Source organism: Macrobrachium nipponense, chromosome 27 (genome assembly GCF_015104395.2).
Source record: "Macrobrachium nipponense isolate FS-2020 chromosome 27, ASM1510439v2, whole genome shotgun sequence".
NCBI classification, from domain to species: Eukaryota; Metazoa; Arthropoda; class Malacostraca; order Decapoda; family Palaemonidae; genus Macrobrachium; species Macrobrachium nipponense.
In genome coordinates, this window is record NC_087216.1 from 3,962,981 (window position 1) to 3,979,513 (window position 16,533).

The 16,533-nt window shown below is 45.8% G+C and overlaps 1 protein-coding gene across 1 annotated transcript in view; it reads left to right on the forward strand.

The window, feature by feature from the left end:
• The first annotated feature begins 1,549 nt into the window (after positions 1-1,549).
• Positions 1,550-16,533, forward strand: part of LOC135200760 (iduronate 2-sulfatase-like) — a 70,102-nt gene continuing 55,118 nt past the window's right edge. Inside the window, 3 exon segments of the mRNA XM_064229376.1 lie at positions 1,550-1,571; positions 3,446-3,584; positions 4,473-4,585. Coding sequence (XP_064085446.1) covers positions 4,543-4,585 — 43 coding nt within the window. The 5' untranslated portion in view covers positions 1,550-1,571; positions 3,446-3,584; positions 4,473-4,542.

A 16,533-nucleotide genomic window follows, 5' to 3' on the forward strand; every position in this document is an offset into this window, starting at 1 on the left:
TCTGTTAATATGAGCTTTGAATGTTTCTGACATTATTTCCTTACTAAATGTGTAATTTTATAGGTAGTGACGGCACCCTTACATCCTACATTTGAGAAAGATATTGGGAAATTGGAGTTTTTAGGTTGCGTTGTGGGGAGGGGATGCAGCACGACTTAATATACAAGGACCTTAATCCCATCGACACTTCTCATTCAATTTAAGCTAAGTTTATGGAATGCCTTCAACTGATATCATGCACTTAGGTAACTACTAGGTACCCTAGGTTAGGTTAGGCATGATTGGTAGATAATTTGCTAAACGAACGTAAAAAATGTTCAATTCACACTTAAAGCATAGTGAAATTACATTCTCAAGTCCAAAATACAATAATGGTTGACAGTAACATCTTACCGAAAAGGACCTTAGTAGACTTACTCTTTAAAAGGGTAAATGAAAAAAAAAAACCATTAGGATCTTTGTAGATGGATTTACATTTCCTAGTTTAAGCTGCCATGATGATAAATCTGATAAACAGAATTTTCTGCCACAAGTATTCGAGTTAATGCAGTAGATGATGTTATGAAGAGCTAATTAGATAATGTTTGTATAACGACAGCTAAGCTTTAGAAATTAGTTGAAAACGTTTGGATGTTCATCTGTTGGAGCTAATCTTACTTGGAAAAATAAACACACTTCGGTTCTTGCTGTTGGTATTTTCTTTTAATAATATATCCTACAGCTTACGAATGCTCGTGTCTCAGTTTGTCACTTAGAAACAACTTACTGGTGATTTCAGAGAAACAAGTCTCTTTCAGCGGCACAACTTGTACATGTTCCTTTACTTCAGATAATGTCATGTGCACTACAGTTTGTTCAGTAAATAGGAACCGAACGCCTGAACATAAGTATAAGTCAAATTACCCCCGAAAGCCCTTGGTGGAAGCCATAGATATCTATGGCGGTCACTAGAAAAAAACTGGGCAATATATACTTAAAATACTCCACAGCTCAACGATAATATAATATCTTCATAAGATATAAAAATTCATTTATATGGCAAAGAAAATTAAGATCTAGCACACACTCGGCACACAGTCTTACACCTTCCATCTTTCGTTGCAATAAAGATAAATGCAATATTTTCGACAGTCTTATCATGAAAACTCAGAACATAATTAACATAACTAACATTGTTGTAACTAAAACTGTGCAAGGAAGAGACTGGAAATTAAAAAAAATAGTAGTTTATATATATAATATATATATATATATATATATATATATATTATATAATATATATAGATATATATATATATATATATATATATAACGTAAAACTGCAGATCAAAAGCAAACGATTGCAAAAACTCCTAGTCACAAAAGTTAGGACGCGTCAGAGAGCCGTTACAGAATGTACACACAATAATACTAATACATAAACATCTTTCAATTTTTAAGTTATCGCTCGCTATCTTGCTTCATGTTGATAGAAGGTTGGTCATTTTGATGGGGTAATTTGTGCTCTTCGGGTCCTTATTATCAACTCCAGCTCATTGTCTTTATGTCCAAATGAGCTTGTGGTTTACTAGGTAAGGACCCAAGATCAAGCTAAACCATTGAAATTGGTGTAGCCTATCCAAGATCCCTCTACCTTTGACGTAGGTATCTCAGGCACATGGGCTAAACCTATCAAGTTAGGTAGTTGTAAACCTGACTTTAAATACCTAATTGGGACAAACGGAGCTTTTGAAGAATAGCGGTCCCATAAAACCCTTTTGAAGAATAGGGGTCCCAGTGGGCCTTTTGAAGAATAGGGGTCCCAGTTTGGGCCTTTTGAAGAATACAGATCCACGGACACGTCGGTCGGAGCTCCCGTAGTTCCGCCACGTCCTTACTGTAACCCCTGTGGCTAGCGCGTGCAGCGCAACATTACCGCTTGCCGGAACATGCCGTGCTTGCCAAGAATCTTTAAATATGTGGATAAGGAGCGAAGCGCCATTCCGCCATGGCCTTACTGACAGCACACACAAATCGATCGTCCGCGGATATGTATAGTCGCTCCCCTATGAATATAACATTGGTACTGTTTGCTTATCTTTAGGTTTGTTCACCACTGACAACCTATCATGTTACTTGTTTTCCTCGGCGGTTGTTCTTCACTAAATACCTTTTTAACAATACGGACCCCAGTTTTATCCTTTTGAAGGATAAAGGTCCCAGGATCGTATGGGACCGCTATTCTTCAAAAGCTCCGGACAAACTATTCTATCGCTTAGCCTAGGTGGTAAATAGGCTACTTTTTTCAACAATGTAAAATATTTTATTTAAATTTTTTACTAGCTAGGCCCTACCCACCTAGGGCAAATGACCGAACGGCGGCCATAGCGGCCACCTCTCTGAGAACGCGGCCGCTTCCCGAATAAGTACATGAATTACCAGTGCCGTTATTTCATAATATAGGAGAAAGCACTTGACTGATGCTCGAGGCTCAGATTCAAGTACTTTTTCAGGAAGGTGGCTGCGTTCCAGGATTGGTGGCTGCTGTGTTGCTGCTTAGTCATTTAGCCTACCCTATGTGATTCCAATGACTTCGATCTTTTTTTTCCCATAGTGCAACCAGGTTTATTTTGGATAGGAGTGACTTTATAAATTAAAAACCTTGGGTATAAATAGTTTCATGGTTGTACTAACCTAACCGCGCTTTGGATGCTAGCTAGATCTTGCCTTATCTAACCTGATCCTGAAGTATGGCTTCTAAAGGCCACCACTGTCATTCAGTTAAACCTGCACTGTTATGCCTGCACAGTCGGTCTGTGCAGGTTAACCTTGCTTAATACTGATTTATTTTCATTTAGAGAATGACTTTCTTATGTGTTACAGGTGAACATCCTTAGTTTACTATACTGTTCCATTGTTTTATTCATGTGTTGATTAGTCTGAGTTCTTTTCAAAACTGTCTTACATGGGATGTGAGCAGTGAATTACCATACATAGGTAGTCAAATATAGTTTTTTTTATCAGAAAGTAGAATACTATATTGTTCTCATTTAAAAACTGGATTACATATATGTTGTATAGGTGCATCATAGGGCTTTGCTTGTTTTACATTATTTCCCCATATTGAATACCTCTTCTCACTTAACTTATTTGCAAACGTATACTATACCTTAGTTTATAACCACAAAAAATATACATAGGCTTAATCTCCTACAGTAGCCATTGAATTTTACTTGCCCAAGCAAAGTCTTGTTCATATAGATTTCAATGAAACTTACAAGACATTCAGAAATGAGGATGCCACATTCAGCCTACATTATACACAATATTTTTCCGGTGGAAAAATTTCAAAACAACAGTATCAATTATTAAACAACATTGAAATCTGATACATCATTAATTTAGGTAACACTTTTAAATTTAATCACATTAACACTGTTTCTGACTGGCACATATATCTGTCCAGGGACGGGAAGCAAACTGAGCCAAAAAATTTGCCTCCCCACATTGACGTTGAAGTGAGCATGAGCAGAAGCTTTGACCTGAGGCTCATCGATTGAGATGAGCTATTTGCTCAGGCTACCTGTGCAGGCAAGGAAAACTGTGTAGGTTGTTCACATTAACATTCATTTTTGCATGTCGCGACTGTGCAGGCATAACTAAATGTTAGTGGCTGTCTTTCTTGGGGTTCTTCCACTTCTTCAGACTTTGGGGTCCGTGAATAGCTAAAATCTGTGAATACTTTAAACCCCTTGAAAAATGCTTAGAATTGCCTATTTTGATAGTTCAAATACACAAAAAACCCTCTAAAAATTATTATACCTGAGTATTATATAGCCCTATCACAGAAAGTGCATTTAGTCATGAAAATTATATTAAAGTACAGTAATTAGTGAATATTTCTTGATTAAAAATACCCCAAATAGGCAAATTTTCTGTGAATAATGTGCTTGGTCTATGGTCCCCGGAGAAATCCCCGAATAGGTGACCACGAATTGCGAGACTGTGAATAGCGATGGTTGACTGTATTTCTACAAAAAGGCCCTGGTTTGTATACCAAAGACTGTTTAAAAGTACAGTACTTTAAATTTTTTAATTTGTAGGATTATTGTCATAAAATGTTGTCAAGAGATTAGTAAAATATGTAATACAGTTATTATTTACACGTCTGTATCATTTTAAGCATGTGAGACATTGAAAACTACCATGTATACTAATACCATGAACTATAGCACTAGCACTGTACAACATAGAACAGGAACTGGCATAATCTACACAAGCCATATGCATAGAATTGTGCTTAAGTATTTGTGCATGCTTAGTGTATGTCATATGAAAGGTTTTTCTTTGGTGTTTTTTTTTTAATTATACAGCTGATTTTATAGTTATGCCATTGTTTAAAAAAGAAAAAAAACTTTAGCACCTGAAGACAAATTTTACTAGAAAATGAATTGGCAGTTTTTAAATTAGTTCTCTTTTTCTCTTTTTTACAGAATGGAGATTGTAAAAGCACAAGCTGGATGTGTAACTTGTAGTCATTTAAACTGATGTAAAGACAGAAGGATGACCACACTTTTTATCTTATACTTTCTGCTACTTCTGGGAGGTATGTAAGTATTAGTATAGGTGCATTTGTTGGTAGACTTTCAATTTTATTGATAAAGATTGAATAATTTATTGTTCTTCATTTGTGGAAGAGCTAATTTAAGGTATGGTATATTTGTTCCGACACGGCATACAAACCTTCGGTCCTTTTACAATAGGAAGGTACTAGCGGCAGCTGGATAGGTCGTAAGCTTTCGAACAAGGGGTTCGGTAGTTAACTGCTTGTCCGACAGGCGCGCGCGCGCGACTGGTAGGTAAACAAATCACTTTTGCTTTCGGCCTGCTGGCGTGTGGACGTGTATCATCGCTCTCTGCCCGCTTCGATCATCGTCGTTTGCTTTCGCATGATTGTGTTTTCGTTTTTCTATTTTTATCTAGTGAAACTGAATTGTAAGTACATCATTTCATTGAATTCAATTGTGAATTAAAGGATCTTGTTTCACCACGCCCTCCGATTACCCGAGTGCCGGGACTGAAGGGCGTAAGTGCGGGAATTCATTTTCCCAGAAATGATCCTCGTATTGTGTATGCTCGGTGCCGAGGGCGGGAGCGCTCGCTCCGAGCGTAGATTGGGTTGGAAATGTGTAGATGAAAATCGTAAGTAAGTGCTCTTTTCATTTATATTTTTTTGACCTGTATGCCCGTTGCCGAACGAATGCGCTCGGCACGGAAACTTATTCAGTATGGAAGTGGAATCGCAAGCACAGTATTCTTTTCATTTTCATATATTATTTTGATTGTAGCAATACTCATTTTGGATCAGTGTCCGAGCTTACCCGGAAATTGATCCTTCCCCCTTTTTATTTTTGAATGAAGTGAAATCGCAAGTGCAGTTCTTTTTCATTTTCATTTTTTATTGAGATTGCATTGTTTACTGGGATCAATGTTTCCGCTATTCCCGGGAATTGATCCTTCCCATTTTTCCTTTTTATTTGTATGAAGTGAAATCGCAAAGCGCAGTAGTCTTTTCATTTTCATATATTTTTTGATTGCATCAATTCATTATGGATCAAGGTTTCCAGAAACCTTGATCCATAAAGGTAAGGAATGGATCCTTTCACCCTTGCGCTCGGTACCGAGGGCGCAAATGCGCTCGATCCGAGCCCTTATTCATTGTGAAGTGAATCGTAATGCAAGATGCATTTTCATTTTATTCCTTATTTTTGATTGCATCAATATTTATTTGGTTCAAGTTCCGCTCAGTCAGGGAATTGATCCTTATGCCCTTGCATTCGGGCCGATGGCACGATTGCTCTCGGGCTCTTATATTGTTGTTGGGTACATGGTACTGTGCGGGGGTGGGGAACGAGAACCCCCCCCCCCCCGCTCAGCTCCCACAGATGGCCCTTCCCCTTGGGGGGGGGGGTGGGGGGGGGGAGGTTATCGGCGTTCTTCTCCTCGCCCGATCCGTCGCCCCCCGCGCGGGGGAGGGCGCTCGGTGCCCGATGTACAATTGTATTAGGGGTCTTCCACTCGTTCGGAGAGGGCTCACCCCCCCGCGCGAGGGGACTTCCCCCCCACTAATAATCGCTACTACTGTTATTTCCGCAGGTGCTACTGCCACGAGGGTGGACCTTGGTGAGGTATGGGCGTCCTTCCATTTGCAGGGCGTGCTAGTGTCCAGGGGCTGCGGTTCTATGTCTGGGCCTACTGCGGTCACCCATGGAGTGGTGACCACGCAACCAGGTGACGACGTCCCTCCTCACCTGGTGTACTCGCCTCACGTGGTAACATCTTGCCTACAGCCGCTGTGAAGTGCCGTTCGCCGTACCGAGAGGGGGGCGTGCCGCCGCCGCTCGTGGTTGCCGCGCTGCAGCGACCACACTTCCGCTGCCCTAGAGCTCGGCCCCTGGACCTGCCGCCGGTACCAGGATGTTGCTGGCTGCTGCTCCACTTCCTGTGTTTCCGGTGCTGCCTGCCGTACCTGCCGATTCTGGGCTGACTGTCCAATGCCAGCTTTCGCTTACGCTGGCATGTTCCCTGCCGTTGCTGCGCTGGCTGTCCCTGCCGTTGCTGCGTTGGCTGTCCCTACCGATGCTGTGCTGGCTGTGCCTGCTGTTCCTGAGATGCCCATACCTGCTGATGTCGTCCTGTTCGTGTGGGTACTACCCCAGACTTTGGTCTGTCTGTACAGGTGCGTCCGGGCCCTGTGGCTTCGCTACCAGCAGACCCCGGCTCCGCCCTGGATAGCAGATCTTACGTCTGTCCTGAGGAAGCTGACGAAGAAGAGGAGGAAGGTGTCGTCGTCGTCGTCTTCATCTTCTTCATCGTCGTCGGCTGCCGCCTCTTCCCCTTCGACTTCTAAGGCTTCACAGCCGAGGAAGAAGAAGGTTGCCTCCCTCCCTCCTAAGAAGTCTCCCTCGGAGCTTCTCGGGACCCCGTCTCAACCTCGGTGGGACGGGAGGGTTCCTTCCGCTGGTCCTCCTGCTCCTTCGGGAGCGGGGCCCGTCTCTTCTTCCGCAAGGAAGAAGACTACGGGGACCAGAGGGGTACCGGCTAACAACGGTACTCCCTCGCCTGGTGTCAGTGGTTCTGCCACTGCATCAGGGTCCGTCTCGGCCTCTCGTTCGCGGGAGGTACCGAGTGTACGGTCGCCTTACCAGCGACCGTGCAGCCAGGAACCAGACCTCTGAGTCCGCTCAGCGTCATGGTTCACGGCACGGGGCGGAAGACTGGTGACAGCCGCTCATGCGACTCTCACCAGACCAGCTCTCACTCTCGCGGCGAACAGCTGGCTACCCGGGGACGTGACGGTCCACGACCGACCACGGGCTGAGGCTGGGAAGAGGTCCTCCCGTTCGCCGGTGCCAGCCACGGCTGGAACCAGCGACGTGACGTGCCGTGAGGACAAGCACCGGTCTCACTGTGACAGTGGAGCCTGCAGGTCGCCTAACCGTCGCTCTCGACAGAAAGCGACCGGGTACGGCAACCAGCACCAGCTCTTCTGACACTCGAGATCGGGGCCGCTGTGCTCAGTCCAGCCGTTCTCCACAGCGAGACGGTTCGACCAGGCCTGCAGCTCGATCGCCACCGCGGGTTGACGATCGCCTGCAGCCCTCCAAGCCTGCTGGTTCTGCCAGCGAGCAACGAGGTGGGAGCGTCAGGTCTGCCTCTCCCGTACCTTCAACCACCTCGGGTTGACACCGGGAGGAGCGAGGTATTGAGGAGTGATCGTTGAGGGGTGCGCCCCTCATGATCCCACCACAACGCCCTACGTGCCAGGCACGGTTCTTGGACGGCCAGGGCGTATGCGCAAGTGGATGGGGAACAAGACCGAGAGGGCTGTCGCTGTTCCCCCTTCTTAGGATGGAAGGTTCTCGGAATATGCTCTTTTTCGAAGGGCTTAACGGTCCCACTCTGCAAGATGCTGTGACTTCCGAGATCCAGAGGAACTTTGCCGAGGTTACGGCGCTGATTCGTCAGCACAATGACCTCGGGGAAGGATCGCCGCTCCCACCAGCAGAGCCACGTCTCGGCTCGAGTCGTTTTGGGGCCCGAGAGGGAACCCAAATCGACGGTGGGTCGGCCGCGATCGGAGCTTGCCGACTGTGTTGAACCAGGTAGTCTCTCGTCTCCGGACAAGAAGGCTCTCTCAGTTCTGGACGGTCGAACAAGCTACTTCACCTCCTCTACTGCGACAGAGGCGTTTATACGTGTCTTCGGACAGCCGTATTTAAATACCCCTTCGGTCCTCCTGAGGTTTCGACCTCGACGAGGACTGGAATGAGTCGGAGCGGTATCGGCTCTCTACTGTCAGGTGTCGATCAGCCCCACCCAGACGACGTTCACAGTGGCGGCAGACACTACCTACCTACAGTATGAGTTCGTAACCCTCCTCGGGAAAACGTTTTTCTCTCCTGACGATACGTTTCCCAGGCTCTGAGAGGCCATCGCCGTAAGGCGATGGCTGCTCCTTTTCTTCTCCAACTGCTAGATCCGCTGGGAAGGCGAGCCAGTATCCAATTCCTCCCCCATTCCCTCTCTCCTTACGGCTACGAGGGTAAAGGGGAGGGATCCTACAGAGATTTCTCTGTAAGATCCCACGTTAGGGGCTGCGCTACACCGGGGGGACCTTCGGGTCCTACCTGACGTAAGCCCCGGTCATTGAGGAGGGATCCTGCCCCTTTCTCGAGTTTCTACGGTAATCGAGAGGACCACCAGCCGATATCGTCTGACGAATTCGGTGGGGGGTTTCGCAGAGTGCTTAGAATTCTACGGAATTTCCTCTAGCGCACTCAGAGTGTTCGAGTTTTTTTACGATCTCCAAACACTCAGGCGAGACACGGTCCAAAGTGAGCGAGTAATCCCCGATAATTGTTACACGATAATCGGGAACCTCGCTTATGCTCGAATTCCTGTAATTTCTAGCATTTGGAAGAGACCGCTGCTGAAAGAGAGTATCTCACAGTAGGCGCTTAACCTGGAATAGAGAAGAACGGACGGGAACTTCCAGTTTGGCTTGAACTATCGTCTTCGGTATTCTGTTCACCATTGAAGCTTTCCTTTGGAAAGACTTCTCCTTCACTCTCTTGAATAAGAGAACGAAGGCGGTCGATCTCCAATCCTTATTCTCATTCCTCGAGGGGAAAAGAATTTAGGATGGAGGTCGTGGTACAGAACCTACAAATATACTACGTATATTACCCTCGCGGACATGATTCTTTAACGGTTGAATTGTCCGTGGGGTAGGCGCATACCGTAGTTAACTCTACGGTTGTGACCGAGACGAATTGTATCTTAATTGAACTGCAACTCGGGGTTGCCTGCAACCTCCCAGCAGTTATCAGTTTCGATTTTAGATACTTGGTATTGTCATGACAACAAATCGCTTTTGTATTTACCGAATCCGTTTCGGTTAAATATAATTGCTCGAGCGTATTCTTTATGCTCGATGGTTCTAGCCGAACGTATTCCTTCGTGGAATAATGGATTACCTGGCAACTCAGGATGACGAGTCACCGAGAGCTACTGCGTATTGAACTGCCTGATAGCGGTTCTCAGTATCAGCTAGGTCTCGGAGATGCACGGTCGGTTACGTCTCTCTCTCCCCTGGTTGGATTGACTACCGAACCGTATCTCTGCCCAACAATCATGGACTTAGGTCTCTGATTAACGGGGATTCTCGCAATAATGAAGGACCATCTACTGCTGTGACGCTCGATTTCATCGCCTTCGACATTGCGAGAATTTTCAACAGAGATATCTCTTGGACTCTGTCATCTTTCTGTTTACCGCACGGTAACAGAAGTCTGTACTAGTCAACCGCTGCATCGCACTGCGATAATTGCGAATGATTTTTGCAGACATCTGAGTTTGTCTTCAAAATATCTCGTATTCGTAGGTGTGCAATTTCATTGCTCGCTCCCGAATTAACAGATATATGTCAGAAGACATCGCCTACTCTCCGACCTGACAGCTCTACTTCCAAATGTTCAGCCCATGAGAAGCAGTTCTTCAGGCAGTAGTTCCCTGTCTTCATTACTGGAAGCGCTCCGCTTTTATTGCAACTACGATCCTCGCCGGACAGCATCAATAGCGGTTAGCGTTCTCAGTCTTTGTAGCACAGGTTCAGAATCTTGAGAATCCTTCTCTCGTTCAGCTGTGAAGACGTAGGTTGCATTTTCTGTACACCTTCGTCTTCAACGTCACATAGTGTTGTTTCTCTTACCCGAGAATCAACTATACTATGAGATATCTTGCATCAAGGACCTCGGTCTCTAGAAGGCAATTGACTTTCGCCTGTTTGGCACATGCCTTAAGAGAGTCATCACCCTTGCCTTCTGGCATCGGGTGACGAACAAATTATTTGTTTAGTCTCTTGGCATAACCCTGTTAAGGCGAAGGTCACGTGACTTTGCTCGGGTGCTTGGACAACTTGCCTCCTACCGAACGCAGTCAGTAGGCAGCTGTCAGAGCGCCCAAAGTCTGTTACGAACTTCGCTGTGGACTTAGTTCGGTTGTTCCATAACAATCTTTTCTTCGTCCTAACGGCTTGTCACAGTACCCATACCATCGACACCCACCATTGAGTGTCGGTGTCCTATCCACTACCGAGAACAACAACTTCGCTGCAGACGGATAGACCAGTATGGGTACAGGACATCACCGAAGTCGAGAAGAGGGATAGGTCATACGACAATTCCCTTCTTTTCCTCTGAGGTAATTGCATGACTTTGCCTGCGAAGTCAAGCATCCAGGGGATGGGGATTCGTGACGCTCGATTTCGTACCGAATTCGTAGCGAAGACTCTGAACCCTTCGGTTCCTGACGATCGGTTAGAGTCCTTCACAATCCCCTCCCTAATGGGCTTCAACGCCTTCGATGCGAAGTGAGATGCTGCTTTGTCCTGTGAAAGCGCTACCCCGACCGCGCTTTCTGAAGAAACTCGACATCCCAGGCGGAGTGTTGAAGACTCTTCGTCAGCACCAAGATGACCTAGAAGTACACTCCCCTCGAGTTACACAAGAACTTCTCCGTGGCGCAGGCTGAAGGCAGGGGTCTGTACAACCAGACCACTGGCACCAAAAAAGGATCCTTCTACCTTTTGGATATTGCCCACAGGTCCTTGGATCGTTTTCCTTAGGACCCGTGGTGGCTGCTCAACAACGTTGTCTAGCTAACCCAGACCCTAGCAGGCTGAACAGCATCGAGTCCTGGTGTGACTGTAAGAATAGATAAGTGAATGAGAGAGTGACTGGCTTCTCTTCCTATCTTTTTTCTACCCCCCTCTCTACCTGTGGGTAGAGACACGGTCATCACCTTGCTGATTAAGGACGAGATGCCGGTGAGCTACTCGACAGAGCCCCATCCTAATCCCTTTCACTAGGGATGGGAGCGAATATCCACCACTTCCCTCCATACAAGGGGGGGGGAAGTGGATGCCAACAAGAGACAAACCATAACGTTGTTGCCTCTTGCAAATAAGGAAAACGTTGTTCTTGTTTGCTGGTACGAAGAGATAACGCTTGCCTCTCTCTTAGTACTTTTGGTCCAGAGGTCTTGACCATTGATCCTGCGGTGCACACCCCCTGATCAATCGGACAGAGGCTTGGATCCCTCCCTCGCTCTTACGACCAGGGAGGCTTCCAAGGTTGGGCGAACACCAGTCTGTTCACAAAGACTCAGATTCCACCCACCAAGAAGTGAGTCTTCCTATTGTAAAAGGAACCGAAGGTTTGTATGCCGTGTCGGAACAAATGACAATTTGTCCAAAATTGCATTTTTCCTAACTATACAAACCTGAGGTCCTTTTTACACATAGCCCCACCTCATGCCACCCCTCACTCTGCAGTTTTTGCTTGGGCCAAAAGCAAAAGTGATTTGTTTACCTACCAGTCGCGCGCGCGCGCCTGTCGACAAGCAGTTTAACTACCGAACCCCTTGTTCGAAAGCTTACGACCTATCCAGCTGCCGCTAGTACCTCCTATTGTAAAAGGACCTCAGTTTGTATAGTTAGGAAAAATGCAATTTTGGACAAATTGTCATTTTGTAGTAATCTCACCATGTTTATAAAATTTGATGGCCAAGAAACTAGGCTATGTTCATATGTAAGGACAAACTTTAGTGTTATGCCTTGCTTCCTGATTTTACCTGAGAATTAGGTTGGTACCAAACAAAAACAATTAAAGCTGCCAGGAAATGAGCTACTATATATACTTGGATTGTAAGCACTGAGCTTCACTACAAACTCAGTTTTAATTGCCAGGTTTGACAGCCAACCAAGGAGCATCCTCCAGCTGAGTGCTTGTATGTCATAAGCATCACCTGACATTAGACCTTGGTCAAACACCTGTTTGACTTATCTGTAACCACATCTTTGCTCTTCAAAAATGGGCCAGATCCCAGGAAAAAATCAGCTGATGCTTGAATCCTGTGTGTACTTTTACCTGTTTCTGGTGACCTCTCAGAGCAACCTGATAGACAAGCATAATTCTTGCATAACCCCTTGGCAACTAACAGACTAAATATAGTCCTGCCTACCAACCAAAGGTCTCCTAACAGTTTGACTACAGCACTTCAGCTGTGACTCACTCTCTCATGGGCATGAGATTGTCTTCTGATATCTTGCATCCACCCTGGCAATTAGTGGCTTAATGATACAGCCATGCCTACCAAGGTATAAAGCAACTAACCGTGACCAAGGTTGTCTCAGTAGATCCAGCATGGTTTCTCCATCAACCTAGATGATTAAAAATATGACTACAGCCATGCCCACCGAGACATGAAGCTAAGGGGCTGGATCTGTCTTCTTGAGTTGAGTATTTCATGCTTGAGGAATTTCAATCATTATATTCCTCATGAGTTACGTCCTCCCTCTCAGCTGAGGTGACTTATCCTCTGAAGCCTAACCTGAGCACCTTTTAACCCCTTTGGACTGAGATCTCACTCTCAAGACCATCTTTATTTGCAAAGCTTTTTGGGGATTTACTTGGCCTTTCTCATCTAGTCCAGCACTGGGAAGGAATGGAATCCTTCCCTTTCTCCTTCATTCCTGAGTTTGTTGCAAAGTTTCAAAACCTGTCAGTTCTTAACAAGAGATTTGAAAATCCCGGTTCCCTCCTCTGAGATTCTTTGGTGGTGACCCAGGTGAGATACCTTAGTACAGGCAAGCATAATAAGGTGTCCATGAAAACACTTTCTGGTTTTGTGAGGTTCTCAAATGAGCATGATTACTCAAGGGAGGGTGTCACCCACTCTACTCATGTGAGAGCCCAGGAAGTAAGGAACATGGCCTGTCCATAGCTGTTTAGAACTTTCTGGTTTGCTGAGTAATGAGGGCAGGTGTCTGGTAATAACAGACACCCTTTTTATTTTACCTGAGGAATGCAGTCCACAAGTCCCTTTGTGCTTACTGAACAATTTGTGTGGATCCCAGTTTCTTTCAGACACATGTATCACACCCAGTACTTTGCTTTGTGTGAGTCTCGGGATGTGAATGTAGTGATTGGACTCTCCGATGAAACTAGGTACAGGTAACTAATCTTCAAACATCCAGCCATAGACCTCTGTCTTAAGATGCATCTCGGTGTGCTCTTCCCTTTGATGGGAGAGGGGCACAGAGTAGAGCTATTTCTGAACCCAGAATGTATTAACAATTATGTATAACTGAATCCCAACATGCAATCGTTTATAGGGATTACATGGTTCCTTTAACCTTTCCTTACTTGAGTGAGGTTCTCAAACTTCACTGATACCCAGTGCCTACCTGCTCTGTTATTCCTATGCTAAACTGAGTACTGTAGTAGGTTACAGAAGTCATGGCATCCCTTGCTCACAATTGTGACCAGGATTGCAGCATTGCCAGATGTGTTGTTCAGCTTCCAGTCAGCTGACAGAGATGACATATTTAAGGAATGAGTTTCCAGTATAAAATGCAGTGCTTTGTATATGTAGAAACAAATCAAATTTTTTATGTAATTTGTATTTGTTCATATACGGAACAAACCTTCGGTCTTAACATTAGGATTTACTAGCGCCAAGCTGGAAACCGGTAGAATTAAAATTACACTTGTGAGATCCAGGGACTATTGGCATCTATACCAGGTCACGGGGCATGTATACCCAGAATGCCCACGGCTACCTGTGACCCACCAGTTATTTCCCTACCGCCTTTAAGATAAGACGTGTTACTGTCTATCTGATTTAAAGCCGGTTTTTCAGTTTGCCCGTTCTTTATCCATTTCATTTTTCATTTCTTATTATCTTTTCTTTCTCCGAGTGTGCTCAGTGTGAGGAAAGAGTGTATAAGTGGTATGATGGAGAATTTTGCCTCAACATCAGGATCGTCTACCGTTTCGAAGAGGAAACAAAGGAAAAGCATGCCCAGAGTCAGTGGCTTTCCATGTTCTAGGTTCCTAACTTCGGTGTCGACGGATCCTCATCCAACGTGTAGTAGGTGCAGGGAAAACGTATGTACGATTACTAATCCATGTTCTGTTTGTTGCGGTTGGTCGGTGGAACAGTGGAAGAAGTTCTATGGGAAAAGCCAATACAAAAGGAAGGTGGTGACGCCATCTTTGGATGACCAAACCTTACCGGCTTCTTTTGTATTCGGCAATAAACCAGGCTGCTCCATATGTTTCTCCACCTAACCTCTTTTGATTTGTCTCATACCCCTTCGGTTTCTCCTAGCGGTTCAGTATCGAAACGTCAGGAGGGGCCTTGGGTAATTTTATGAATAATATGCACTCTCCTTTGTTCCCACAAAAGTAGAGGGGGGAGATCCGCCATCTTTGTTCCAGGCTCCTGCTCCTCAAGCGCATAGGTTAGATGGTACGTGGTCAGCGCTAGGCCTACCAGGCGTTACCAACCTTGGATGGTCTGCTTGCGCATTATATGACGTCACGGTTTCCAGCAGGGTCCGGCAGCGTGGATGTTCCTCATCCCCCGGGTTGCATTTATGGGAATTAAATGCCGCGGCTTCGCCATCAAACTCAGTGTTTACAGCGATGCAGAACGTGGGAGGTAGTTTGGCAGCAAACGTGCGGTTGCCAGCAGAAACCTCTCAGTCCTCTCCCTACGAGAGGGATGACGTCAAAACATACTACGTCACACACCGATTGTGGCAGGCGTGATGACGTCACAGACTGTGTGCTGTTCTCGGCCTATTTTCGCGTGCGCCCAGATGCGTAATTACGCCTTCTGTGACCCGTCAATACAAACTGTATTGTAGAAATTACAGGATATAGAGGAGAGAATGAATAAAGAGAGACAAAAGAAAAAGTGTGATTCGCCTTCTTCGTCTTCTTCCTCTAGTTCAGCGTCATCGCTAAGTCCGATAACGTCACGGCGAGCGCCAGTCAAGCGTTGGAGGAGGATTCGGGAGTTCCGGCGGTATCCTCGGGGCGAAGAGGAGAAGAATCAATTCTTCCTCATCTTCGGACCAAGACTGCCATATCCAAGTCAGCAGGAAGGTCGGGAAGTCAGTGGCTATTAAGCACAAGGTTAGCAGACGAAGCCGTTCGCAAGAATCCGAACAAGTGAGAGAGGCGACGGCCGACGGACTAGCGGCCGATGGGTGATGCCAGTTCGGATCGCAAAAACTACGATACCGCTGGTAAAATCGACGTTGGCGGCGAAAGGTGCAGCAGAGGATAGAATGCAGGTCCCAGTTTCGCCCGTAAGGCTGTTCAAAATACGTACAAAGGACGATAAGGCTCCTATTAAAAGTACGAAAAATAGGGAGTTGGCAACCTCGGCGGATACGTTCGTGGAAGGCAGTGTCCGTCTGGATGAAAGGTCGAGGCCGAGCTCTCCGACGCTCATAAACGATGCCAAAACTAATAGAGACGAAGTTATATCTGTCTTAAGGGAGCCTTCATCTTGGAGATCTAGACGAGATTCTCACTCTAGATCCGTGAGCAGAGAAAGAGTGAGGCGTTCTCATTCCCCTGCTGACTATCCGGGATCGAGCCAACAGCAGCCAGCAAAGATCAAAGAGACCGCGGCCGTAGGGGCAGGCGGCCATGGAATTCCGGGCCGTCTGTCAGAAGATAGGGGCGAGACAACATCCCTTGTGACGGAGAATGGTACACTAGAGCCGGAGGAAGGAGAAAAGCAAGAGTTTTTTCTGGCCTCGTATGCAGAGGTGATTGATTTGATTCGTCAATTCAATAACCTTTCGGAGAAGACAGAAACACCGGCCAGTATGCTTCCGCCTGGAATTGACATGGCATTTGGATTAAAAAGGGATACCAAGGTGTTGTATGAATTGGATAATTCCGTAAGATCTAATAGATCATTTAAATTTATTCCCCCTCCAATGATAAAGCAAAGGAAATATTATACGACACCGAAGGTCCCTTTGCTGTCTAGACAAATGAACCCTAATGTTGTAAGATTAAGGCCTGGATTAACCTTGGATCAGGTTAAAATGGAGTGCCCTTCGATGACGTACCAAGAGCTGCTACGTTAGAAGCAACAGCTTCTTCTGTCTTTCAGGCTGCTTCT